This window comes from Oncorhynchus masou, chromosome 32 (assembly GCF_036934945.1).
Source record: "Oncorhynchus masou masou isolate Uvic2021 chromosome 32, UVic_Omas_1.1, whole genome shotgun sequence".
In the NCBI taxonomy this organism is placed as follows: domain Eukaryota; kingdom Metazoa; phylum Chordata; class Actinopteri; order Salmoniformes; family Salmonidae; genus Oncorhynchus; species Oncorhynchus masou.
This window is the reverse complement of record NC_088243.1, coordinates 73,250,634-73,278,238: the sequence shown is the minus strand read 5'-3', so window position 1 is coordinate 73,278,238 and position 27,605 is coordinate 73,250,634. Positions and strand designations below refer to the sequence as shown.

Here is a 27,605-nt window from a genome sequence, read left to right as displayed (position 1 = left end):
CATAATCATCAATCGATTTCTGTCGGAGGTAGTAAACCACTGTTGTCTGCCTAGAGTCTATTCACCCAAGATTTGGTAGCAATGCTAAAAGGCATCCTGACAAGACGTGTCACTTCTATGCTTTCAGGGTTTTGCATCCAATCATATTGCACTCACCATAGCCAACAGCCTGGCTGCAATTAGATTTCTTGATTATGACCAGACCATATGTTTTTTTTATTTTTATAAGTGTAATAGATGTTCATACTCTTTGTTATTGGGTGTTACTGAGAAAAACATTTTTTGTCAATGTACAGGACCAGTTCCATTTTTCTTGGTCTTATCGTGTGGCTTTCTGCTGACGTTATCTAAAAACCTTTACTGAACCTTTTTCAATCTTATGTACCGTATTCTTACTAGATGTCTGAGTGTATATCTGTCGAAAATGCCAACGGAAAGTTCTGTTGTAACGGTGATTTGTAAAAGTGGAAAATACGTCAATTGTCATACCCGAAATGGTCAATACCAACACAAAGTTGTGTTTTCTTGCGGTAGTGACTCCCATATGATTGTTAAATATTTAGTATTTTGTTTAGTATTTTTTCTGCTGAAAGAAATACTTATTGTCAAGGATTCTTGTCTGGTTACGGTTTCTTCTCTGCCAATCTAACCCTACTCTGTTGCATTTATTTTCTATTGAGATAAAAACCAAAAGGTCATGTAGGGATTCTTGGAGATGGAGAGTCGAGGAGGGGGATGGGGGTTGCATGTGTGAGTGGGAGGCAAATGAATTAATGTTACCCAGAAGTTGAGAGTCACCAGGGACTCAAGGCTTGCGCGACTTAACAATCCACCCCCTCTCCCGTTTCCCCTGCGTCTGGTGCATTATGGAGTCATTTCAGACCAGCTCTGGCTGCTGGCTTTCCCAAAGTTTTTTTTGTTTTTACTGTCAACATGGTACAGAATCCCTGTTGGCCATAACTGTAACTGTATATACAAGCCCTCGGGACCAGCTTCACATCTGTCTGCAATTTAAATAATTCCCAACACACAAACTCTTCATGCAGTCTCCAATTATTTCATACTCTCTGGAGAATTTTTTTAAATTACTAAACTTGATCAGTTTTTTTTTCTTTACTTATGCTCTTGTGTTGTCGGTGTAGTGTTAGTTTTTTTCAACAGTCCTTTTTTCTCATTCACAGCCACAGCACACAGTCGTCAGAGGAGGCCGGATTTAATGACCCCAGCTTGCTGGAAAACCTCCAAAGTAATCACGTAAGTAACTAGGGTTCCCCACCACCCACTTGCAGTGGCGGGGTGTGCAGGAGGACGTTAGGAGAGATGTCAGGCGTGGGTCCTGAACAGTAGGGACATGTATTAAAGCATTTTGCAATGGAAAAGGAAGTGTAAGCGGGTTTTTTTGTCCATCCATGTGGCTGTCGGTTGTCTTGCTCTTGGTACCTAATGAACCCAACCCTGCTTTTGTGTTCTTTAGTGGGCCTCACTGACTGGTTAGATATGTGTGTATATACCACATTGATAACCAGTGCATAAGCATTTCATAAATGTTTCTGTCAAGTTATGTTATTCCAATTTAAATTCTACATTGTCGTCACAGGAAAGCTTTGAGGAGAATTGGAATTTCAGTTTACTTCCTGAATGGACTGAATTGCCCCGAACCCTGTTCCTACTTATGAATGTGGTATTTACAAGTATATACAGTACATCTTGAACACTTGCTCTTTCCATGCCATAGACTGACCAGGTGAAGGCTGTGATCCCTTATTGATGTCACTTGTAAAATCCACTTCAATCAGTGTAGATGAAGGGGAGGAGACAGGTTAAACCCTGTTTGTGCGCATTAACCGCTAGTAGGGCACCTATGACAACATCCGGTGAAATTGCAGAGTGCGAAGTTCAAAATAATATTAAACATTCATGAAAATACAAGTGTCATACATAATTTAAAAGCTAAACTACTTGTTAATCCAACAGCGTTGTCAGATTTCAAAAAGGCTTTACGGCGAAAGCATACCATGCGATTATCTGAGGACAGCGCCCCCACACCAATACTTTTTCAACCAGCACAGGCGTCACAAAATCACAAATGGCGATTAAATAAATCACTTACCTTTTGAAGATCTTCCTCTGTTTGCAATCCCAAGGGTCCCAGCTACACAATGAATGGTTGTTTTGTTCGATAGTCATTCTTGATATCCCAGAAATGTCAATTTAGTTGGTGCACTTGTTTCAGTAATCCACTCGTTCAACATGCATACAAACGAATCCAAAAAGTTACCAGTGAAGTTTATTCAAACAAGTCAATGTTTATAATTAATCCTCAGGTACTCTAATATCTAAATAAACAATACTATTTAAGACCGAGAATAGTATGTTCAACATGGAAGATAAATAACAGTGCGCTCACCTCATTCATGCTCCAACAAGACTACATTTCTAATGGGAGACACCTTGGAAAAACTACAACTATTCGCTCATTTAAAAAAAAGAAGCCTCAAACCCTTTCTAAATACTGACATCTAGTGGAAACCATAGGAACTGGAATCTGGGTCCTATCCTATCGCAAGCATTGAAGTGGCCTGTGAACTAAAAAAAATAAAAAATACTAATGGATTTTCCTTGGATTTCTGCCTGTCATATCAGTTCTGTTATACTCAGACATTATTTTAACAGTTTTTGAAACTTCAGAGTTTTCTATCCAATGCTACCAAGTATATGCATATCCTAGATTCTGGGCATGAGTTACAGGCAGTTTACTTTGGTCACGTCAGTCATCCGAAGTTCTGGACAAAAACCAGTATGCTAATGACGTTAAATATGGATTTTTAAGCCTTGACAATTGAGACATGGATTGTGTATATGTGCCATTTAGAGGGTGAAGGGGCAATGACAAAATATTGAAGTGCCTTTTGAATGGGGTATGTTAGTAGAGTGTGTCAAGAACTGCAACGTTGCTGTGATTTCCCGTGTGTATGAAGAATGGTCCACCACCCAAAGGACCTCCAGCCAACTTGACACAACTGAGAAGCATTGGATTCAACATGGGCCAGCATCCCTGTGGAATTCTTTCGACACCTTGTAGATCCCATGCCCCGACTCGGACAAAAAGGGGTGCCACTCAATATTAGGAATTGATATACGTTCCCAATGTCTTGTACACTCAGTTTATATGGAAGTATGTGTTCTGCCATGGCCAGCGAAGAGCCCAAATCTGGGACCTGTTGGATCGGAGGGCTAGGGCCAGGGCCATTCCCCCCCCCAGAAATGTCCGGGAACTTGCAGGTGCCTAGGTGGAAGAGTGGGCTATCATCTCACAGCAAGAACTGGCAAATCTGGTGCATCCCTCCCCCCTTTGTTAAGGGACACATTATTTCATTTCTGTTAGTCACATGTCTGTGGAACTTGATCAGTTTGTCTCAGTTGTTAAATCTCTTTGTGTAAATATTTGTATGAACACATGTTAAGTTCGCTGAAAATATTTTTTGCTGAGCTTATCTATTCCCATCTTACTCTGGTGGTCCCTTTGAAACATCCACATGTGGGGTTGGGGGATTGACTGCTTGACTGTGGTCCTTTTGTCGCTGAGTTGGCAGAGCATGGCCCTTTTGGTTTTGAGTTCGATTCCCGCTGGGGCCACCCATACAAAACATTTTACATGCTGGGCACTAAGTGGCCTGGATAAAAATATTTGCTATACAGCGTATATTATTTGTGGAATTCATAGAGGCAGGTGGCCATACTTTATCTTCCACACTTTGTTCAAGTCTGTGTCATGCTATTGAACTTCAAAAAACTATGTAAAATAAATTTGCCTCAATCCTGCAAACACTGGATTCACTCAAAGGCAGCAACCACCTCCTGTAGCGTAGCTGTGTATCGCTCTGTCAGAGAAGCGAGATGGATAAAAAGCCATGATTGATTGGCTGGTTGAGTCATCGGGTCACCAGACGGCATAGGAGGCAGGATGTCACTTCTGATTACGTGGCTTGCTAGCACGGTGTCGCCCGGGGAGGCTATGTAATCCTGCTGTGATGTTTGCCGTGTTGTGACAGCACAAACTCCTCGGCGCCGTTAATGAGTTTGTGGGTAGGATCCGTTTTAATGGCATATAGATATCTGTAGTGTGTTGCCAACTCTGAGCGCTAATTACATACAAAGTGAACAAACGCTGGTTCCTTGTTTGTAAATCACAATCCCCTGTAAGGATTTGTTGATGATAATGAAGTGGTCGCTGGCGGTATTATATTAATTAGGCCTAATTAATTAATTAATTCACGGTATTTGTATGGGAGCTTTTGGTGTTTCTTCTCTTTTGGAGATATATATATTTGCTAAGCTTGGATGGAATACTTATATTTGTTATTTTTCTTTTACCCCCTGTGGTATTTGAAGAGACCTTTTCATGTGTGGAGAGGTTGTGATGTGATGCCACTCGTGTAGAGAATGAAAGCGCTCTTCCATAAAGCACAGGAGTTGAACCTGCTTTGTAGAATTGGTGGTACTGTCATTCATTTTACCAGCGTCCTCTACCTTGTTCTTGAACACCTGAGTTAACCTGAACCAGAATATGGTGCCTTAGTTGTACTTCTACAAAAACAACTTTATTTGTCTAACTAATACCGATTTTATGATTTTTCAATGCCGATACTGATCATTGGATGACCTTGAATAGCCGATACCGATTAATCGGCCATTATTTATTTATTTTATTATTATTATTTTTTATATATATATTTTTGTAATGACAATTAAAACAATACTGAATGAACACTTATTTTAACTTAATATAATACATAAATAAATTAAAATAAATTTAGTCTCAAATAAATAATGAAACATGTTCAATTTGGGTTAATAATGCAAAAACAAAGTTTTGGAGAAGAAAGTAAAAGTGCAATATGTGCCATGTAAAAAAAGCTAACGTTTAAGTTCCTTGGTCAGAACATGAAAACATATGAAAGCTAGTGGTTCCTTTTAACATGAGTCTTCAATATTCCCAGGTAAGAAGTTTTAGGTTGTAGTTATTATAGGACTATTTCTCTCTATACCATTTGTATTTCATATACCTTTGACTATTGGATGTTCTAATAGGTACTTTAGTATTGCCAGCCTAATCTCGGGAGTTGATCGGCTTGAAGTCATAAACAGCGCAATGCTTGAAGCATTGCAAAGAGCTGCTGGCAAACGCATGAAAGTGCTGTTTGAATGAATGCTTACGAGCCTGCTGCTGCCTACCACCTCTGTCAGACTGCTCTATCAAATCATAGACTTAATTATAATATAATAAAACACAGAAATACGAGCCTTAGGTCATTCATATGGTCAAATCCGGAAACTATCATTTCGAAATCAGAACGTTTATTCTTTCAGTGAAATACAGAACCGTTCTGTATTTTATCTAACGGGTGGCATCCATAAGTCTAAATATTGATGTTACATTGCACAACCTTCAATGTTATGTCATAATTACATGAAACTCTGGCAAATTAGTTAAGCCAGGTGGCCCAAACTGTTACATATACCCTGACTCTGCGTGCAATGAATGCAAGAAAAGTGACACCATTTCCCTAATTTAATATTGCCTGTTAACATTAATTTCTTTTAACTAAATATGCAGATTTAAATAAATATACTTCTGTATATTGATTTTAAGGAAGGCATAGATGTTTATGGTTAGGTACATTCGTGCAATGATTATGCTTTTTCCGCAAATGCGCTTTTGTTAAATCATCCCTCGTTTGGCGAAGTTGGCTGTCTTTGTTAGGAAGAAATGGTCTTCACACAGTTTGCATCGAGCCAGGTGGCCCAAACTGCTGCATATACCCCGACTCTGTTGCACAAAACGCAAGAGAAGTGACACAATTTCCCCAGTTAAAAGAAATTCATGTTAGCAGGCAATATTAACTAAATATGCAGATTTAAAAATATATACTTGTGTATTGATTTTAAGGCGTTGATGTTTATGGTTAAGTACACATTGGTGCAACGACGGTGCTTTTTTTTCGCGAATACGCTTGTTAAGTAGGCTGTGATTCAATGATAAATTAACAGACACCGCATCGATTAAAATGCAATGCTGGACAAGCTAGATAAACTAGTAATATTATCAACCATGTGTAGTTAATTAGGGATTTTTAAGATGAATTGTTTTTTATAAGATACATTTAATGCTCGCAAGCACCTTAACTTGGCTCCTTGCTGCACTTGCATAACAGGTAGTCAGCCCGCCATGCAGTCTCCTCGTGGAGTGCAATGTAATTGGTCATGATCGGTGTCCAAAAATGCAGATTACAGATCGATATGAAAACTTGAAATCAGCCCTAAATAATCGTCCATTCCGATTTAATCGGTCGACCTCTAACTAATACATCGGAAATGTATATTCTGCTCTGCTGTTAACACTACCATATTCGAGAGAGCACAGGGCCAGCCACAGTACTGTGCCCCTTGAGGTCGTTTTGGGTTTAAGTGCCTCAACATTAGTAGATTTGACCTGGGATCGTAAACCAGCAGACCTGTGCTAAAGCTGCTAAAACAGCTGATAGCCTTACCGTAGCACCTCTTCCATGCACTACATTCAAACACTTCCTCCTTTGCCCGTCTGTGTTTGGCTTACTGTACTCGGAGGTCACATTTTAAACACAATGAATCCCAACCATTGACAATAGTTTAACTCAGCCCCTGGCTGTTTGTGGGAAACCCTGTGGATACAGCAGCAAGTGGTCGCAGGGGTACCAAAAAATAAAAAATATCACCCTCTGGTGGTTTTCAAATTCTCGAGTCATGTTTTCAGGCCGTGGAGTAGTCTGTCTAGCTGTCCCAAATGGCACCCTATTCCCTATATTAGTGAGAGGGGGTGGGGGGAATCGATGTAGTTACATATCGGTATATTATTTTTTACAATATATCGTGTAGTTTTGACTATCGCAATATTTTTGCGCTAGTTTGCTTTACCTGCACCAAAACTCCAGAATCTTTCCTTCATAGCTTGTTTTTCCATCTTTAAAAAAAATAGGAAGCCAACTTTTATTTCCCTGACTGATCAAAACGAGTTATGACTCTCTTGTTCCTCTGCAGCAGACACATGGTGAGCAATATGTTTGAATCACAATATCCAATCGCAATACATTGAGAATCGCAATACATATATCGTGTCAGCACCAAAGTATGATATTGTATCTTGAGGTCCCTGGCAATTCCCAGCCCTTCCCTTTATAGTGCAACCTATGGGCCCTGGTCAAAAGTAGTGCACTATAAAGGGGAATAGGGTGGTATTTGGGATGCAGCCTGTGTCTGGTTGGTTTGCTTAGTGCTCCGAGATAAAAGACAGGGAGATGGAGGCAGAATCCCTTTACACGACTTCCTGCAAGTCCCGCTAAACTTCCAGCATCGGTCACGTCCGAAGCAATGAGTATCTGTCACTGGCACCATGACACAGATTAGGCTACAAAGGTGCCCACAGGGGGCCATGGGCCGAGCCAGTAGTGTCGCGTCGGTCCTATTAGCTGTCAATCAGAACATTGGAGCTGTCTAGTGGCCTCTCTGTCCTCTTAGGTGACCATCACCCTGTTCTGCCATAAATACGCGCGCGCACACACACACACATACACCCCTTCTGCAGCGATCCCTACCTGTCACCCAAACCAGATTTAGCATTCTGCTGTGACGGAGCGGCCAAACAGCCACCTGGTCTGTAAAAGTCTCTGTGTACTCTCATTTGGAAGAAGGTCTTTGATTTTTCTCCAGCTTTATTCTTTTATCGCTCCTCTGTTCCCCGCCTGGCGATATCTCTTCAAAGAGCTTGCATCACAGACACAAGGACAATAATGACAAAAGCAGCAGTAATCAAATGCGTGAAGTGTTTTTTTTTTTTAATAGGCAAATCCTTCTTTGAGTTTTCATATGATAGCGAAGTTCTTGGTACAAATGAGGGGTAGCTGAAATACAGATTGTCAGAACAAGAAGTACATAAGTGGAGGCTTTCATTTTTTATGATTTATATGTACGCTATTCAGAGAGCTGAAGCTAACACACTGTTTTCCTTTAGAAAATATCATCCTTTATGGTTTAAGTTTTGTCACATGCCAAATTAACAGTGAAATGCTTAACTTACATAATTTCAAAATAGTATAACTAATATAAATATTTGTTTGTGTATATACAGTACCAGTCAAAAGTTTGGACACCAACTCATTCCAGGGTTTTTCTTTTTACTATGTTCTACATTGTAGAATAATAGTGAAGACATCAAAACTATGAAGTAACACAGAATCATGTAGTAACCAAAACAAGTGTTAAACAAAAAAAATCATTTTATATTTGAGATTCCTATCTATCCTTTGCCTTAAAGACAGCTTTGCACACTTTTGCCATTCTCTCATCCAGCCCAAATAAATGCTTCAGAGTTCAAGTAACAGACACATCTCAACATCAACTGTTCAGAGGAGACTGCGTAAATCGGGGCTTCATGGTCAAATTGCTGAAAAGAAACCACTACAAAAGGACACCAATAAGAAGAAGAGATTTGCTTGGGCCTAGAAACATGAGCAATGGACATTAGACCAGTAGAAATCTGTCCTTTGGTCTGATTCAAAATTTGAGATTTTTGGTTCAACGGCCGTATCCTTGAGACGCGGAGTAGGTAAACAGATGATCTCCATATGTGTGGTGCCCACCGTGAAGCATGGAGGAGGTGGTGTGGGGATGCTTTGCTGGTGACACTGTCAGTGATTTATTTAGAATTCAAGGCACACTTAACCAGCATGGCTACCACAGCATTCTGCAGTGATACGCAATCCCCTCTGGTTTGCGCTTAGTGGGACTATCATTTGTTTTTCAACAGGACAATGACCCAACACACCTCCAGGCTGTTTTAAGGGCTATTTGACCAAGAAGGAGAGTGAAGGAGTGTTGCATCAGATGACCTGGCCTCCAGTCACCCGATCTCAACCCAATTTAGAGAGTTTGGGATAGGTGGGACCGCAGAGTGAAGGAAAAGCAGCCATCAAGTGCTCAGCATATTTGGATACTCCTTCAAGACTGTTGGAGAAGCATTCCAGGTGAAGCTGGTTGAGAGAATGCCAAGTGTGCAAAGCTGTCAAGGCAAAGGGTGGCTACGTTGAATCTCAAATAAAATATATTTTGATATGTTTTAAGACTTGCATACTACATGATTCTGTTTCATTTCATTGTTTTTGTCTTAGCTATAATTCTACAATGTTGAAAATAGTACAAATTTATAAAAACCCTTGAATGAGCAGGTGTGTCCGAACTTTTGATACGTGTGTGTGTGCGCGCAGTGAATTCGGAAAGTATTCAAATCCCTTTTTCCACATTTTGTTACTTTACAGCCTTATTCTAAAATGGATTATCAATCTTCACACAATACCCCAAATGTATGAAAAATAAAAAACGATACTTTATTTACATAAGTATTCAGACTTGAAATTGAGCTCAGGTACATCCTGTGTCCATTGATCATCCTTGAGATGTTTCTACAACTCGGAGTATACCTGTGGTAAATTCAATTGATTGGACATGATTTGGAAAGGTACACACCTGTCTGTATAAGGTCCCACAGTTGACAGTCAGAGAAAAAACTATCCGTGACGTCGAAAGAATTGTCCGTAGAGCTCCGAGACAGGAGTGTGTCGAGGCACAGATCTGGGGAAGGGTATCAAAACGGGGAGGGAGGTGACCAAGATCCTGATGGCCACTCTGACAGAGTTCCTCTGTGGAGATGGGAGAACCTTCCAGAAGGACAACCATCTCTTCAGCACTCCACCAATCAGGCCTTTATGGTAGAGTGGCCAGACGGAAGCCACTCCTCAGTAAAAAGTACATGACAGCCCACTTGGAGTTTGCCAAAAGGCACATAAGACTCTCAGACCATGACAAACAAGATTCTCTGGTCTGATGAAACCACGATTCAATTCTTTGGCCTGAGTGCCAGGCATCACATCTGGAGGAAACCTGGCACCACCCCCACGGTGAAGGATGGTGGCAGCAGCATGCTGTGGGGATGTTTTTCAGCTGCAGGGACTGGGAGACTAGTCAGGATCGAGGGACAGATTAATGGAGCAAAGTCCAGAGCGATGCTTGATTTTTTTATTTATTTTTAAATATGCTCCAGAGCACTCAGGATCTCAGACTGGGGTGAAGATTCACCTTCCAACAGGACAATGACCCTAAGCACACAGCCAAGATAATGCAAGAGTGGTTTCGGGACAAGTCTCTGTATGTCCTTGAGTTGCCCAGCTAGAACCCGGACTTGAATCTGATTGAACATCTCTGGAGAGACCTGAAAGTAGATGTTCAGCAACCTGACAGAGCTTGAGAGGATCTGCAGAGAAGAATTGGATAAACTTCCCAAAGAAAGGTGTGCCAAGCTTGTAGCGTTATCGGTTTTTGCTTTGTTATTATTGTGTGTTGACTGATGATTGAAAAACATGTTTTAAATTCATTTTAGAATAAGCCTGAAGCATAACATAAAATGTGGAAAAAGTTGAGGGGTCTGAATACTTTCCGAATTTACTGTGTATATAAAATAAGAAAACCCGTAGTAAGCTATATACAGGGTCCGTACCAATACCTGTTTATATTCTGAATATGTACAGTATACTCTACTGTAAGCCAGTAAACTAACCACACCCTATGCTGTTGACTATCATACCCTACTGCAGATCCATGCTGTTGACTAACCTACCCTACTGCAGATCCATGCTGTTGACTAACCTACCCTACTGCAGATCCATGCTGTTGACTAACCTACCCTACTGCAGATTCACGCTGTTGACTAACTCTACCATACTGTAGATCCATGCCTTTGACTAAATACACCCTACTATAAATCCATGCTGTTGACTAACTACACCCTACTGCAGATCCACGCTGTTGACTAACCCTAACCTACTGCAGATCCACGCTGTTGACTAACTATACCATACTGTAGATCCATGCCTTTGACTAAATACACCCTACTAGAAATCCATGCTGTTGACTAACTACACCCTACTGTAGATCCATGCTGTTGACTAACTACACCCTACTGCAGATCCATGCTGTTGACTAACTACTCCCTACTGTAGATCCATGCTGTTGCTTTGGGGTTTTGTTGTCATTCTTGGCTGAGGTCACTGACACTGGGCTGGTGTTCATTCAATCTCAGCCCAGATCGGAGCCTGAGTAGCATCAACCAGCCCTCCAGCTCCACCACTCTCTCTGCCTTAACCCTGGCTGCATACCAAATGGGACCCTATTCCTGTTGTAAGTAGTGCTCTATGTAAGGAATAGGGTGCGATTTGGCTCTGTCCCGTGTAGCTCAGTTGGTAGAGCATGGTGCTTGCAACGCCGGGGTTGTGGGTTTGATTCCCACGGGGACCAGTATGGGAAAAAGTATGTAAATATAGGCACTCACTACTGTAAGGCGCTCTGGATAAGAGTGTCTACTAAATGACTAACATGTACATTTGGGATGCAGCCCTACTCCTACCCAGCACTGTGCAACATCTCATGAACTGAACGTACGCTACTACATATGCTCTTGAAGGAACAGAAGATATGACGAAGCAGTCTTGTGGACTTAATGTTTATACTTGTCATTTTTGCCTGGGACCGACAAGTAGAGCTATTCCCATAAAGAAATTGCAGATATAGGCAAGAGAGATTTCCAGTGTCTTATTCAGTTTCATCATCAGTCGGTCAATATAGGCTATTATTTGCAGGTGTCTTGTCATCATTTTCCAGTAGTAATTGGTCATGCTCTCTAATGTCTCCTCACTCTCGCTCACTCCCTCCCCTTTCTCATTCTCCCTGTTCCCCTCACTCACTCTCCCTCCCTGCCTCTTTCACTCTCTTCCCCTCCCTCCCTGTCCCTCTGCAGCCCACTGCTCCTGTCATCCTGGACTTCATGACCATGTTGGCCATCTGTCACACGGCCGTCCCCGAGCGCACCGAAGATACGATTGTCTACCAGGCTGCCTCACCAGGTACGGCCCACCAGTCCTGACCACACAGCACTGCACTGTAAAAGTCTTACAACCGCTCTTAATAGCCTTTTAACAGCCTTATGATAGCTTGAAATGCCAGGTCAGTCACCAAACGTCCGTCAGTCAATCTACCAATCAAATATAAGAATACAGAAGCAAAGGATCTCCAGTTGACGTTGAATAAATGGCTGTCTCTAGACGACCACTTATATTGTCATGCCTCAATTTCCTGTGTTCCTAAGTCTCATTGTTTGCAAAGCCCCTCAAACCTCAGTATCGTCTGCAGACATATGACAACACCATCACATTGATATCAACTAATGACATCAACACATTATTGAAGATGGGAGTGACACAAACTGGGATGTGACCAGTATACAAAAGACAGCAATTTCATTGTGCAGGAGTGGAACAGACATCTGAACAATACAAAAGGATGCACATTAACCCTGAGTATTCTCTATTATATTATACAAGGCCAATCTGACTTTATATGCTTTGAGCCAACAAGGCTAGGTGTTTTGTAGTGGTAGAGAGCAGGGTCGTGTTCAAAAGGCACCAAGGCTAGATGTTTTGAAGTGGTTCAATAGGCACCAAACGGAAGAAAACAGACCAAAATATTTAGGCACTACCTTGACCGGTCCCATAAGAACCCCTCATTTTTGTGTTCTGTTGCAACGTTACACACTGATGAACACGACCCAGGGAAATACAAGGTCCTCTGAAGCATCCTCTTCATTTGATCTGCCAGGGTTGTCTCCCCCACCCCCTCAAAGTCGAGCTTGTTCATTTGAAATATTTAAAGTGGCGCTTACCTCAATGAATCTGCAGAACCTATCCACTTTTCATAATTAAGAGTCCATTCTCCACTCTGGCCTTGTTTCCTTGTGATCCAGACAAAAAGAGGAGATGTGATGAATGGATAGAATGTCACTATTTTATTTAACCTTTATTTTGACAGGGAAGACATTGAGACGTCTTGAAGTCTCTTTTCCAAATGCGCCCTGTATAATACAATATAAAATAGTGTGTGTGCACGCGCAGTTTGGACACACCTACTAATTTCAAGGGTTTTCTTTATTTTTTACTATTTTCTACATTGTAGAATAATAGTGAAGACATCAAAGCTATGAAATGACACATGGAATCATGTAGAAACCAAATAAGTGTTAAACAAATCTAAATATATTTTATATTTGAGGTTCTTCAAAGTAGCCACCATTTGCCTTGACAGCTTTGCTCTGTCATGGCATTCAGTTTTTGCTCTGTCATTATGGCTGATTTGTGTGTAAAAATAATTTAATCAGTTTTAGGATTAGGCTTTAACGTAACACTGTGGAAAAAGGGAAGCGTTCTAAATACTTTCCTTATGTACAAAGTGGTTGTAGCACTCATTTATAAACAACTGTATGATCATTTTTGCAATCTAGAACAAAATTCTTAGTGCTTAGTTAGACCCCAACTGTCTTGGTCATCTCATGTCTCTGTGATACTTGTGTTACTGTTCTGGTGCACCTCTCATCTCCAACCCTAACTTGGGCTCTCCTCTGGTTATACAGACGAAGGGGCTCTGGTGAGGGCAGCAGCGAACCTGGGCTTTGTGTTCTCCGGTAGAACCCCAGACAGTGTCATCATTCAAGCGGTAAGTCGATGCAGCAGAATACATATAAATATAACTCTTATTCTAGTGATTCTATTTCTATGGTATTAACAAAATAAAGTCTGATAATGAAAATTAACACAATGCTTTTGTGCCTTTCACTGTTGTTCTGTTGCTCTTAAAGCTCTATACATTGTAAGGTGGTAACTCACCCATCTACAGTACCACTTGTGTGCAAACGTTTTGAGGTAGGCCTGCCAAACATTGCCCAGTACTGAAAGGCTACGGTCATTGTGTGCAGAGCGTTCTAGTAATAGTGCTCTGATTGTTCGGCCTGTTTTAACAATGAAAAGGCAACATTTTTCTATGTGACATTGCTACATAACCTACAATGATAGACCATTACATTTGACATTTTAGTAAAACAACAGTCATGACGCTGTGCCCCATTTAAAAAAAAAAAAATAATAATAAAAAAAATAAAAAAGCATCAGTAGCCTATTCACGTTTCACACGTTTACCTTATTGTTACTGTCCAAGCGACGCTACAATCAAACACTCCATGTAAAGTGGGAGATTCTAATCAATGCAAAATGTAATTAAAATTAAGGAATTAAGTTGGCTTAATGAGGAGTAGGCTACAATGATCAACCAACAGGTAGGCTGTTGTTTCATATAAATGGATTTATCGTAGACCAGTGTAGGGAGTGCAACAAAATAGGTAGACTTGCAAACTAGCTGGCTACTGTAGCTTGCTAGCTTCTTTACAACGATTTGATGCAGTCAAGACTGGCCCTAGCAGATGGTATGATAAATAGGCCAGTAAAGTTCTTCCACAACGATCTCGAGAAACCATTTCTGTATGAACCTTGCTTTGCGCATGGGGGATTTTTCATGCTGAAACAGGAAAGGACCTTCCCCAAACTGTTACCACAAAGTTGGAAGCACCTAGCCTGAACCATGAAAAAACCCGCAGGCCATTATTCCTCCTCCACCAAACTTTACAGTTGACACTATGCATTGGGAAGGTAGCCTTCTCCTGGCATCTGCAAACACGGATTAAGAGAACGCATTTCTACTGCTCCAATGGAGGCGAGCTTTACACAACACCAGCCGATGCTTGGCATTGCGCGTGGTGATCTTAGGCTTGTGTGCAGCTGCTTGGCCATGGAGACACATTTCATGAAGCTCCCGAAGAACAGTTCTTGTGCTGATGTTGCTTCCAGAGGCAGTTTGAAACTCGGTAGTGAGTTTTGCAACCGAGGACAGACGATTTTTACATGCTTCGCGCTTAAGCACTCGGTGGTCCTGTTATGTGAGCTTTTGTGGCCTACCACTTCGCGGCTGAGTCATTGTTGCTCCTAGATGTTTCCTCATTACAATAACAGCACTTAAAGTTGACCGGGGCAGCTCCAACAGGGCAGAAATGTGCCAAACTGACTTATTGGAAAGGTGACATCCTATGACGGTGCCATGTTAAAGGTCAGTAAGACCATTCTACTGCCAATGTTTGTCTATGGAGATTGCATGGCTGTGTGCACAAATTATATAGACCTGTACGCAACGGGTGTGGCTGAAATAGCTGAATTTGATGGGGTGTCCACATACTTTTGTTTATATATAGTGTATATTATTCGAATAGTAAAATCATTTCAAATGCCCATCCTTGGTGGAAATAGCATTGCAAAATGTTTCAAAGGAGAAATAGCTCGGCATCCCGTATACAACACAATAATTAGGCTTATTTTTTTTCACTATACACTGGGAATGAAAGCCTTTGTTTAGCCACCACAGGGACAGACGCTGTGCTTTTTGTGTAAACACAGAACACCTCTATTGTCCCTCAGAGCTCAGACGAGTGCTGTCTCTCACTGTAAAATATCAAGGAGCTTGTCGCTATGACAATCACTCGGCACTGAGGCCTCTGTCTGATTAAATGTCTTGAGGCTTCATCTCAACATTTGGCACTCTTCACTTTATAGTGCACTGCTTTTGACCATACCCCTATGGGTCCTGGTCAAAAACTGCACTATAAAGGGAAATGAGTGCCATTTGGGATGCATCCTTTGTGAGGACCTGGGTTCAAGTAGGATTTGTTTTCTTTCAAGTACTTACGATGCATTCTTTTTTGTCCATTTACAAATCAAATCAAATTTGTAACGTAAAATGCTTACTTACAAGCCCGTTTAACTAACAATGTAGTTAAGAAAATAGTTAAGAAAATATTTACTAAATAAACTAAAGTAAAACAATAAAATAACAGTAATGAGGCTATATACAGTTATATACATGGACATTTATTTTGTGAGATCAGCATAAAAATGACACGAAGAATGCAATACATAGAGCCCTGCTTTGAGCGTTTGACTGCACCTGCCTGGAGTGACAGATGGGTGGGATTTGTACTTCTGTGACCATTGATTGCATTGACAAGTTCAATCAAACTTGGGTAAAGTTTATTTGGAGGGGGAAAAAATGATTATCCTACTATTTGGATCCAGGTCCTTTCATGTAGCTAGAGCACAGGCCCTGTCATGGAAAATAACGACTCTTCTAAATTACTTAATTAGATTACGTGAATGCGTCCCTCTCTAACCTAAGGGCACTTTGTTTCCTGTAATTGGCTAACCTGATGATTGCACTTAGGGAGGAGGTAGGCTGGCACGGAAGCCTAAGCCCTCTTCAAATTTTTCTCCAGAGTATGACATTTCCAAGACATTTGTCTTGGTCCTCAACTTTTATTAGGCCTGCGAAAGCCCCTTGACGCACATGTAATCATCGGCAATTGTACCTGGTGGTCTTGACAATTTTTAACATCTGAGCTGGGCGGGCTGTCTGAGCACAATTTAGTTCAATTAAGATTAGACAAGGGTCAAAAATGTAGCGTTGGGTTACTTTCATAGTGAAAAGTGACAAAAGAAGGCTAGTTTAGAGTCAATGACTTAAAGTGCAATGACTGACTTACTGTCTCTGTCTGTTTTTGTTTTCAGCTTGGAGCCGAGGAGAAGTATGAACTGCTCCATGTTCTAGAGTTCACCAGGTACGGCTTCATTTCATTCCATCCACTCTTAATGTTCCCCCTGAATCTGTTGGTTCTACTTCTAAATGAACTGCAGATGTCTTCATTTAGAGCAGGGGTGTCAAACTCATTCCACAGAGGGCCGAGTGTCTGCTGGCTTTTGGTTTTACCTTTCAATTAAGACCTCAACAACCACACGAGGGGAGTTCCTTACTAATCAGTGACCTTATTTGATCAATCAAGTACAAAGGAGGAGTGAAAACCTGCATGAGTTTGACATGTGTTATAAATGTTTAAACATGGTCCGGTACTGTGCCTCGGTCAAAGTGGCATGCAGGTGGTGAGGTGCCACTACAATACAGGAGGCTGACAGTGGTAATTATGACACCATGTTGGCTATGCAGCAATCTTGCCACACATTTTACAGTAGACACATTTTTATGCGACCACCCTGGCATATATTCTAGATTTACTTGTTTTAATTTTGTGAATTTAGCTTAATACAAAGGTTTGATATATTTTACTTTCACAAATGTTCTGTCTCTGCTAGTTACAGTAGGGGATAATGTTCTCTCTGCTGTTTACAGTAGGGGATAATAGTTATTTTTTTAAATTATTATTAGCATTTAAAAATATATATATTTCCCTTTTATTTTTCCCTAACCCTACCACGCCTCACATAATTGGAGTAAATTAAGGGACAACAACACTTATGCTTCTTCTTCCAGTTTATATACATACTTTATCAATTTTACGGACACAATGTATTTTTCAATAGTTATCTTTTGTTTGTTTTTAATCCCATCCTTTAGCTAATGTCAACCCCTCCCATCTATCTCTGTCGACCATCCAGTTTGGTTTCTATTTTGCCATATTTTTAACTGTACTGTTTCCCAAAAGTTCTGAACGTATATACATTTTACAGACACAGTATATTTTACATTAGTTATCTTGTTTTTAATCACACCTTTCAGTTCCACTCAACCCCTTCCACTCAACCCCCCCATCTATCTCTTGAGACCATCCAGTTTTGAATTTCTATTTGCCATATATTGTTCTACAGTGATGTTTCATGAAAGTTCTGAACCTTTTTATTCTCATAGTTTCTACTGATTGTAAATTAAAGATGACAATTTTTGCTAAAAAGTATTATTGATCAATTGACTGATTTTTCAAATCACCCAGTAGTGCTCTCTGTAGCGTTAGCTCCAGGTAAATATTGCACTTCTTCAAACATTAAAACATCCTCTGCTAATTACAGGAGGTGTTCATGTTTTGTGTCTCCTAGTTACAGGAGGTGGTCATGTTTTGTGTCTCCTAGTTACAGGAGGTGGTCATGTTTTGTGTCTCCTAGTTACAGGAGGTGGTCATGTTTTGTGTCTCCTAGTTACAGGAGGTGGTCGTGTTTTGTGTCTCCCTAGTTACAGGAGGTGGTCGTGTTTTGTGTCTCCCTAGTTACAGGAGGTGGTCGTGTTTTGTGTCTCCCTAGTTACAGGAGGTGGTCGTGTTTTGTGTCTCCCTAGTTACAGGAGGTGGTCGTGTTTTGTGTCTCCCTAGTTACAGGAGGTGGTCGTGTTTTGTGTCTCCCTAGTTACAGGAGGTGGTCGTGTTTTGTGTCTCCCTAGTTACAGGAGGTGGTCGTGTTTTGTGTCTCCCTAGTTACAGGAGGTGGTCGTGTTTTGTGTCTCCCTAGTTACAGGAGGTGGTCGTGTTTTGTGTCTCCCTAGTTACAGGAGGTGGTCGTGTTTTGTGTCTCCCTAGTTACAGGAGGTGGTCGTGTTTTGTGTCTCCCTAGTTACAGGAGGTGGTCGTGTTTTGTCTCTCCTAGTTACAGGAGGTGGTCGTGTTCTGACTGCTAGTTACAGGAGGTGGTAATGTTCTGTCGTACTGTAGCTTTAACATTGTGATGATTTTCTGTCTCTCAGTACTAGGAAGAGGATGTCAGTCATCATGCGTACTCCATCTGGCAAGATCCGCCTCTACTGCAAAGGAGCTGTGAGTGTCTCTCGCCCTCTCGCTTTCTCGCTCGCTCTTTCTCTCTTGCCCGCTCTCTTGCACGCTCTCGTGCTCGCTTTCTCTTTCCCTCTCCATGGCAACACATGTGACAGACCATCATTACCATAGCACAGCGCTGTTGTCAAATGCTTCTCTTATTGCTTCTATTCCGACATAAACAATTCTTCCTGTAACAGACTAAAGATCTGATATCAAGATCACACATTAGACATATTATTTATTACACTGGTTCTCCTGTTTTTATTATTGATTTGCACACACACACACACACACACACACACACACACACACACAAAAAGGAAATGCCTCTCCCTTTCAAATTTCTTTAGAAAAAGTACTGCAGTTGTTTAATTGCTGTCTAACTATTATGTGTTCGGTATAGACGTACAGTACATATATATGAACGTATTCATACAGCGAGCTCCAAAAGTGTTGAGACATTGACACATTTGTTGTTTTGGGGGTATGGTATTTGTGCGTCTAACTTTATCACTCATCATTATTAACAATTAATTCAGGATTATCCGTAACCATGGTAGAATCCACATTAATGTAGAAGTGTTTTGAAAGTTATTCCAAAATAACACACAATATTTACCATTAATTTCTATTGGGCACAAAATAATGAAAAACACATCCAAAACAAGCAGCAAATGCATCCAACAAGTTTGTTAAGTAACAAGCTTGATGTAATCATTGAATGCTATGAACATGGGACCAAATACTAAACATTGACTACTTGAACACACACATACAGTACCAGTCAAAAGTTTGGACACACTGACTCATTCCAGGGTCTTTATTTGGACTATTTTCTACATTGTAGGATAATAGTGAAGACTTCAAAACTATGAAATAAAACATTGGGAATCATGTTGTTAATAAGAAATATATATTTTCAATTCTTCAAAGTAGCAACCCTTTTCCTTGACAGCTATGCACACTCTTGGCATTCTCTCAACCAACTTCATGAGGTAGTCACCTGGAATGGATTTCAATTAACAGGTGTGCCTTGTTGAAAGTTAATTTGTGGAATTACTTTCTTTAATGCGTTTGAGCAAATCAGTTGTGTTTTGACAAGGTAGGGTTGGTATACAGAAGATAGCCCTATTTAGTAGAAGACCAAGTCCATGTTATGGCAAGACAGCTCAAATAAGCAAAGAGAAACAACAGTCTATTATTACTTTAAGACGAGGTCAGTCAAACTGGAAAATTTCAAGAACTTTGAAAGTTTCTTGAAGTGCAGTCGCAAAAACCATCAATGGCTATGATGAAACTGATCCTCAGATTGCAGCCCAAATAAATGTTTCACAGAGTTCAAGTAAGACACATCTCAACATCAACTGTTCAGAGGAGACTGCAGAAATTCAACCATTAAGGCCTGATTCACGCAAAGGAACCACGACTAAAGGACACCAATAAGAAGAGACTTGCTTGGGCCAAGAAACACGAGCGATGGACATTAGACCGGTAGAAGCCCAAATTTGGGATTTTGGGTTCCAACCGCTGTGTCTTTGAGATGCAGAGTTGGCGAACTCTGCATGTGTGGTTCCCACTGTGAAGCATGGAAGAGGTGTGATGTGTGGGGGTGCTTTGCTGGTGACACCATCACTGATTTATTAAGAATACAAGGCACACTTAACCAGCATGGCTACCACAGCATTCTGCAGCAATACGCCATCCCCTCTGGTTCATGCTTAGTGGGACTATCATTTGTTTTTCAACAGGACAACGACCCAAAACACACCTCCAGGCTGTGTAAGGGCAATTTGACCAAGAACGAGAGTGATGGAGTGCTGCATCAGGTGACCTGGTCTCCACAATCACCGACCTCAACCCAATTGAGATGGTTTGGGATGAGTTGGACCGAGGAGTGAAGGAAAAGCAGCCATCAAATGCTCAGGGTTTGTGGGAACTCCTTCAAGACTGGAAAAGCATTCCAGGTGACTACCTCATGAAGCTGGTTGAGAGAATGCCAAGAATGTTCAAAGCTCTCAAGGCAAAGAGTGGCTACTTTGAAGAATCTCAAATGTAAATATATTTTTTGGTTACTACATGATTCCGCGTGTCTTATTTCATAATTTTTTTTCTTCGCTATTATTCTACGATATATAAAATAATAAAAATAAAGAGAAACCCTTGAATGATTATTTGTGTCAAATTTTTGGACTGGTACTGTATATGTGAATTGGTCCCCTAACATGGGTGGACTATGTACAAAAAGTACTGTAATTTCTAAACGGTTCGCCTGATTTGGATGAAAACACCCTCAAATTAAAACGGACTGTCTGCACTTTAACCTCAGTCATTGTATCATTTCAGATCGAAAGTGCTGGAGTACAGAGGCAAAACAACAAATTCACTGCCCCAATATTATTTTGGAGCTCACTGGTGTTTGGTAACCAGTGATTTTACATGGTTGATTGTTTACATGGCAGTTATTTGCTGGCTGTCCAGGCAGTATGTGTGATGACTGACTGTGCTGTTTCAACAGGACACGGTAGTCTACGACCGTCTGGCCGACAGTTCCAGGTATAAAGAGATCACTCTGAAACACCTGGAGCAGTTTGCCACAGAGGGTGAGTGAGGGAACAGCTCCTCCTGTTTAGCTACCGAACACACATAGGACCTATTCAAACACTTCAGAAACCTTTCTTCCTTCATTGCTTTACCTCTATGAATATACTACCCCCTTGTGAGAGGTTGGCAGAATTACATCAACATATGCCCTGTGCTAAAATCAGCATATTTCTAGTTTCTGCAGTTTATAATCCAGTTTTTATATTTTTTGTGTAATATAAATGGAAATGCAGAGTAATGTCAATCGCCATAAGTTAACACCCGCTGTGTCATTATTAGGTTATGTAGGCCTTCTGGGTTTACGTCAGGTGATGTATGTCCATTGTGTCTCAGGGCTGCGTACTCTGTGCTTTGCTGTGGCTGAGATTAGTGAGTCAACCTATCAGCAATGGTTGGAGGTGTTCCACCGTGCCTCCACCGCCCTGCAGAACCGAGCCCTCAAACTGGAGGAGAGCTATGAGCTCATCGAGAAGGTCAGTCACACACACACGGGCATATGCACACTTGTGAATGCTCCGACACACACACATGCTTGCACACGCATTCACACCACAGCACTCCCCAACTAACCCCTATCCACCAATCACCATCTTCCCCTTTCCCCTCAATAGTCCTGTAAACCACCAGTAAACACAGGACATATTTCTTCTCTGTTTGAAGTTACTACCTCTACCACAAACTCTTCAAATAGTACTACCTTTACCTCTACAAATACCACTACCTCTACTACTAACTCTACAAATACTTCTACCACTACCTCTACCGCTACCCCACCTTCCCCACCCCACACTCAGAACCTTATGTGAACTCATATCAGCCAAGAGATTCCAGTGCTGAGCAATCAGCTCTGCAAACAAGATAATGACTTAGTTATTGACTTACCTGCCTGCTAGGTTCACCATAAGGACACCAACATCGCACAAGGCATCCATTTTAAACCTCTTTCCATGGGTTCGCCGAACCGAAATCAGTTGAACTGAATTCCGACCTGAATTCAGACCAACTTGAGTAATGTCGGGCCGGTGCTGAAAGCATACGTGTTGCAATCGAAATGGCACCCTATTCCCTATAAAGTGCACTACGTTTGACCAGAAAGTAGTACTTTATATTGGGAATATATGGTGCCATATGGTGCACGGAAATGTAATCCAAATGGGTTTGGATGGTTCGATGCACGATATACTATGGGGCTTAATGAATGTATGGGGCAGGTTGGGTCGGCCCAGTACTGCAAAGCAACAGTCAGTTCCTCTGTGTGAAACGTGGTGTTGAAATACTATTCAAACATAGCAGTGGAGCCCTTGATCAACGAGCCTGCCAGACCTTCAGCGATGCCCAGAACAAATGAACTCAATCACAGTGTAAACACAAAAGTTCTGAGAAACAGGGGTGCAGGGACAAGACCACTAGATGGCAGTCTGAATGAGGCTAGATTTACAGTATCTCTGAGAGAAGGGCCTTGTCCCAATAATCTGTCCTTTCTCCTGGAGGCATGGGCTATTGGCATTTTCCACCACATTTCTTATACCAGTCATCCCTTTCAAATCAGGGAAATGAACCAGTGCATACTTCATGAGGTAGGTGAGATCATTGAGATGTATATGTGGTGCTGTTGTTTAGGAACTGTGACCTCACCATGTCCTTTTAGAGAAAACCAAAAGGAAAGCCCACCACCACATCACTTCTCTTTGCAGAACTCTCTTGACAAGCTACTCTGGAACAGCCACTACTTGGGCTTCAATGAAATACACACCTTACTACTGTTAGTTTATTTAGTCCATGTTCTGGTGTATGTTCAGCAGTCGTCTTGACTGAAATCTAGTTGCAGTCTTGGGTTCAGATAGGCCTACTGTTTGAAACCATTCAAATACTTTCAGCGTTTGCTCTAGCCTGCCTGCAGGGCCAGCCAGAGGGGCGGGTTTTGCGCTTTTGGACTTTTCAAATAGTATTTGAACCAAGGTCTGTCGTTTTTATCTGGGGCTGTATGTATTCAGCGTCTCTGATCTAGGATCGGTTTTGCCTTGTAGATCATAATGAGATCAGAACCTCTACTCTGAGATGCTTTGTGTATATGGTTTCTGAACAGTAAAGAGGGAGAGTCACCCATATTACTGAGTCAGGTGATCAATGAAGAGAACAGCAAATGTGACGCAGACGCATTGAAATCCTAGGAAAAAGGGTCAGAGGCCAATACCTTGGACCATGACCACAATTAATGACCAGAAATTCCTGGTCCGAAAGCTCACTGACTCCCCTTTTAGTGACCTGTGTACTGCAGTCTCTGTTGACCTGAATTAAACAACTATTTGACCATGAACCCTGTGGCTTTTTAATCTGTTCTTGAAGGTCAATATGTTGCCATATTGCCTATTTGCGTTTGACTTGCATGCGATTGCATTTAACCTACGTAAACGATCAACAATGTCCATGATTCACTTAACGTGTTGGTTGTCATTTAATGCACAAATTATGGTCTCATGTCGTGTCTTCCCAGCAAACACCGTAACATTATCAATGTTGAGACAATGTAACTTGGAAGTCGCAACATTAATTAACACACGCATCCCTCCCCCCGTGCGTGGTTTCATATGGGTAGTGGGCTAAAGATATACTGCAGCCCGGCCGAGGTCACAGCTCTTTAGGGAGGATTGACCGTTGCGCCCCCGGCCCAACTCTGGCCTCCCCTTTGCAGCTGCCTCTCCTCTCTCCTCTCCAGGGCCCTGTCAAAGCATCGGGCCCCTCCAGGTCCCCCAAGGCCCCTTCCCAAAGACCCGCCTGGCTTCCTGTTAAAAAAACACATTAACCACTGTGCTGCGACTACAACTGGCCCCTAAGTCTCATTCTCCCTCTTCCCCACCCTAACCCCAAATCCCCCAATCCATGGCCCAGTTTTGGAGGGGTGGGAAAACAAGAGCAGCTGACTTGAGCGAAAAACAGGAAGTGAATGAGTGACACAGTCCGGCCCTTAATATTTCTGACACTTGACGCTGTAAAGCTCCTTCTCTTGTTACATTATCTCTTCCTTGTTCCCTCATGCTTCTCTCACTCTCTAGAACATGCAGCTCTCGGGGTCCACAGACATTCTCTAATGTTTATCTCCCTCTCTAGAACCTGCAACTCTTAGGGGCCACAGCCATCGAGGACAAGCTCCAGGACAAGGTGCCTGAGACCATTGAGACGCTGATGAAGGCCGACATCAAGATCTGGATCCTGACCGGGGACAAGCAGGAGACTGCCATCAACATCGGTAAGACTACACAAACAGAAACATAAAAAACATAACATCAAAACGACATCCTTCCCTAACTTTGTGAACTAAAGTCTCTACTGAGGAAAGCTCAGTCAGCGCAGTGGCCGTGGGTCAAAGACTCAGTCAGCGCAGTGGCCGTGGGGCAAAGCTCAGTCAGCGCAGTGGCCGTGGGGCAAAGCTCAGTCAGCGCAGTGGCCGTGGGGCAAAATGGTCTATTGACAAGAAGATTTCCTCTGTAAAAGTTGGCAAAACATGTTTCTAAATGCACATGATGTATTGCTACACCACATTGATGTTGACAGGAATAACATTGCGTGCACACACTCATACACACAAAAGTATGCATACACACATGCAAAACATCTCACATATGTACCTGGTATTCACAGGGGTTTCAACATTACCATTGCTGTCAATGCACCAGAGAGCTGACGTTGGGCATGTGCACCCTCCCTCCCCATGTTCCCCCACAAGGAGCGTTGCTAATCCCTCAGATGTGGCCGTAATAGTAAAATTGCTAAAAACACGCAGGCCTCGAAACAGCATACCCGATTACAGGAGCGTCCGGGAAAATAGATAATAAAAGGTGTCCGTTTGTGGCCACCTACCTTCCTTGGGGCTGAATCAGCCCTTTGTGCCCCACTGGCCAGCTGTGCGGGGGCCTGCGAGCGCTAGAAGCTCACGGGAAGTATTTTTACAGGTCCGCCGCTTGACTGAGTCGCTCTGTAAAACGCCTCTGAATATTTACTTTGTTTTTTACCGCTTTCCTCCCTCCTCCTGGAAAAAAAATTAAACTGCTGCATAGGTTTGTGGCACACCTTTCGTGGCCAAAGGCGGGCTGGCAAACAAGGCTGTCCCGTTCTCCGTGTTCTCTTTTCCCAGCATCTCCCTGCCTGTGGCGGCCCATGCCGTGAAAATGGCCTCATGCCATCCCTGGGACGAGCTTGTAAAACTCTGTTTACCCGTTTTAAAATTCATCGGGTGCTGAAAACATGGTTGAGCCTGTTTGACGTTGACCTCTGCTGCTCTAGAGCCTGAGAGCGCAGAGAGAACTGTCACAGCTGTAATCCAGTCCACTGGAAATGACACATCGTGACAACAACCATTCGGAAACCTTATGAACGTCTCTGCCCTGGCAGAATCAGCAAGGATTTCACATGAAATGACCTGACTTTAAAGCTGCCCTTGATGCTTTAGGCAGGACCACTTGGACTACGACTCCATGAAAGCACACTGCCTGCTGGTGTAGTGTGTTCAGAGTGTATTCAGTCTCCCAGCACATCACTGGAGCGAGGACGGCCAGGCAAACAGCACCATGTTAATCTTGGCTGAGGGGGGCTTCGTCCCCTCTTGGAAGGCAGACATGAAAGGGCAAACGCCTTCCAAACTGCCAACGCAAACACTGGCCTACCCTAACAACCCACCCTCACCATGCCCAGTGATTTAGTGGAGTGCCACCCCCACCATCCCTCCTAATATCCACTTCCCCGGCAGCCATTTTGAGAACCCACTATGACCACATTGTGCAGCTTTAATTACTTACCCCCCCCCAAACAACTAACAAACCTCTGGTGTTACCGTGTGACACGGTGTCGCGCCATTCACATTCCCCAACTCCTTGGAGAGCACTGTTGTTTAGTTCCGCCAGGCCCCAAAAAACAAGGAATTTACTTTCTCTGTTGAATAAAAAGGGCAGTTTGGTCAGAGGCAACTGATCCTTTAAGATAAACACATTAAGCTAGGGGCTTTTGCAGGGGTTGACGGGTGTAAAGAGGCGGGAGATATTTTACACACGACGGCAGATTTTTGTGAAGTTTGTGCTTTAACATTTAAGAAAACAATCCGCCAGGTCCAGACCTCCACCCTGCTTGTTGTTGATTTGAGCCTCTGGCGTTGAAACCTGCACACACCTCTTACATACACCCCCCCCCCCGTGTCTGGTGTGTGTGGTTCTCTTACACATTCACACCCATACACATACTTATACATGCAGATGTGAAACAGGAGTCAATTCCAAGCTCGACCAAGCCCACAATGCTTGTGTGGTCACTGCACAGATTGTCCACACTGATATTGCTCAGGAATTAGTCTGAGGATTTAGGTAGGCCCATTTTTTGGGGGGGGGGCACAACTATCCCCCTGAGAGCCACTATCTCTCACCTCTCTAGTAACCCTGACTGGAGCCAAAATGGCCTCTCCAAGGGGAACCATGTTGAACAAACAATGGTGTAACTGCCCCCTTAACCCAGGAGACAGACATGTAACCTGGAGTATTACTCATGGTTTTTCCACTGATGGACTCAAGACTGTAGCAGTGCACCTAACGAAGTTCCAATAATTTTGTCTTTCACCCCATTGTGACTTTAGCTAATAACAAAGAGAAAGCAAAAAGAGAGCTCAATTTCAGGAGGGAGTACATATAACCTATTGTTTTTCATTCATTCAGTATTAAAGTTGATTGTGAAAATATAATCATGATGTATAATTATATAATGGCCACTTTTTATTTGGATTGTCCAGCTAGTCCTTCTATAGATGCTCTACAGATGGTCATACTATTTGTTGTTAAGCAACTGCTTGCTTAGGTTATGGCTAGGGATGGTGTGAGGTCTAGGGTTGGTGTGAGGGTCTAGGGTTGGTGTGAGGGTCTAGGGTTGGTGTGAGGGTCTAGGGTTGGTGTGAGGGTCTAGGGTTGGTGTGAGGGTCTAGGGTTGGTGTGAGGGTCTAGGGTTGGTGTGAGGGTCGAGGGTTGGTGTGAGGGTCGAGGGTTGGTGTGAGGGTCGAGGGTTGGTGTGAGGGTCGAGGGTTGGTGCGAGGGTTGGTGTGAGGGTCGAGGGTTATTTGAAATGTTACTGATAATAATGTATATAGTCCATCTGTAGATGCTCTACAGACTATCCAAATGAAGTGTTACCAATATAATGTATGACAGTGTGAAAAATATGTTTTTGATATTTGCACAAACTGACATTGCAGCTCATCTCTTGTTTCACTTGACCCTCTCCAGGACACTCCTGCAAACTTCTGACCAAGAACATGGGCATGCTGGTGATCAACGAAGACACACTTGACGTGAGTATGGCAGACTGGCGTCATGTTATTCATAACAATCTACAATTTCACTTTCATTGAACAGGGAATGCTCTATACTTT

General features: G+C 42.3%; 1 protein-coding gene across 4 annotated transcripts in view; it reads left to right on the top strand.

Moving 5' to 3' along the window:
- The window catches only part of LOC135526557 (phospholipid-transporting ATPase IA-like), a 192,267-nt gene that overhangs the window by 113,376 nt on the left and 51,286 nt on the right, over positions 1-27,605 (top strand). For all 4 annotated transcript variants that reach the window (XM_064955048.1, XM_064955047.1, XM_064955049.1 and 1 more), the window contains 9 exons: positions 1,182-1,254; positions 11,882-11,987; positions 13,547-13,629; positions 16,578-16,627; positions 18,532-18,601; positions 21,117-21,201; positions 21,536-21,675; positions 24,311-24,449; positions 27,460-27,524. In XM_064955048.1, coding sequence (XP_064811120.1) covers positions 1,182-1,254; positions 11,882-11,987; positions 13,547-13,629; positions 16,578-16,627; positions 18,532-18,601; positions 21,117-21,201; positions 21,536-21,675; positions 24,311-24,449; positions 27,460-27,524 — 811 coding nt within the window. The remainder of the gene's footprint in view (positions 1-1,181; positions 1,255-11,881; positions 11,988-13,546; positions 13,630-16,577; positions 16,628-18,531; positions 18,602-21,116; positions 21,202-21,535; positions 21,676-24,310; positions 24,450-27,459; positions 27,525-27,605) is intronic.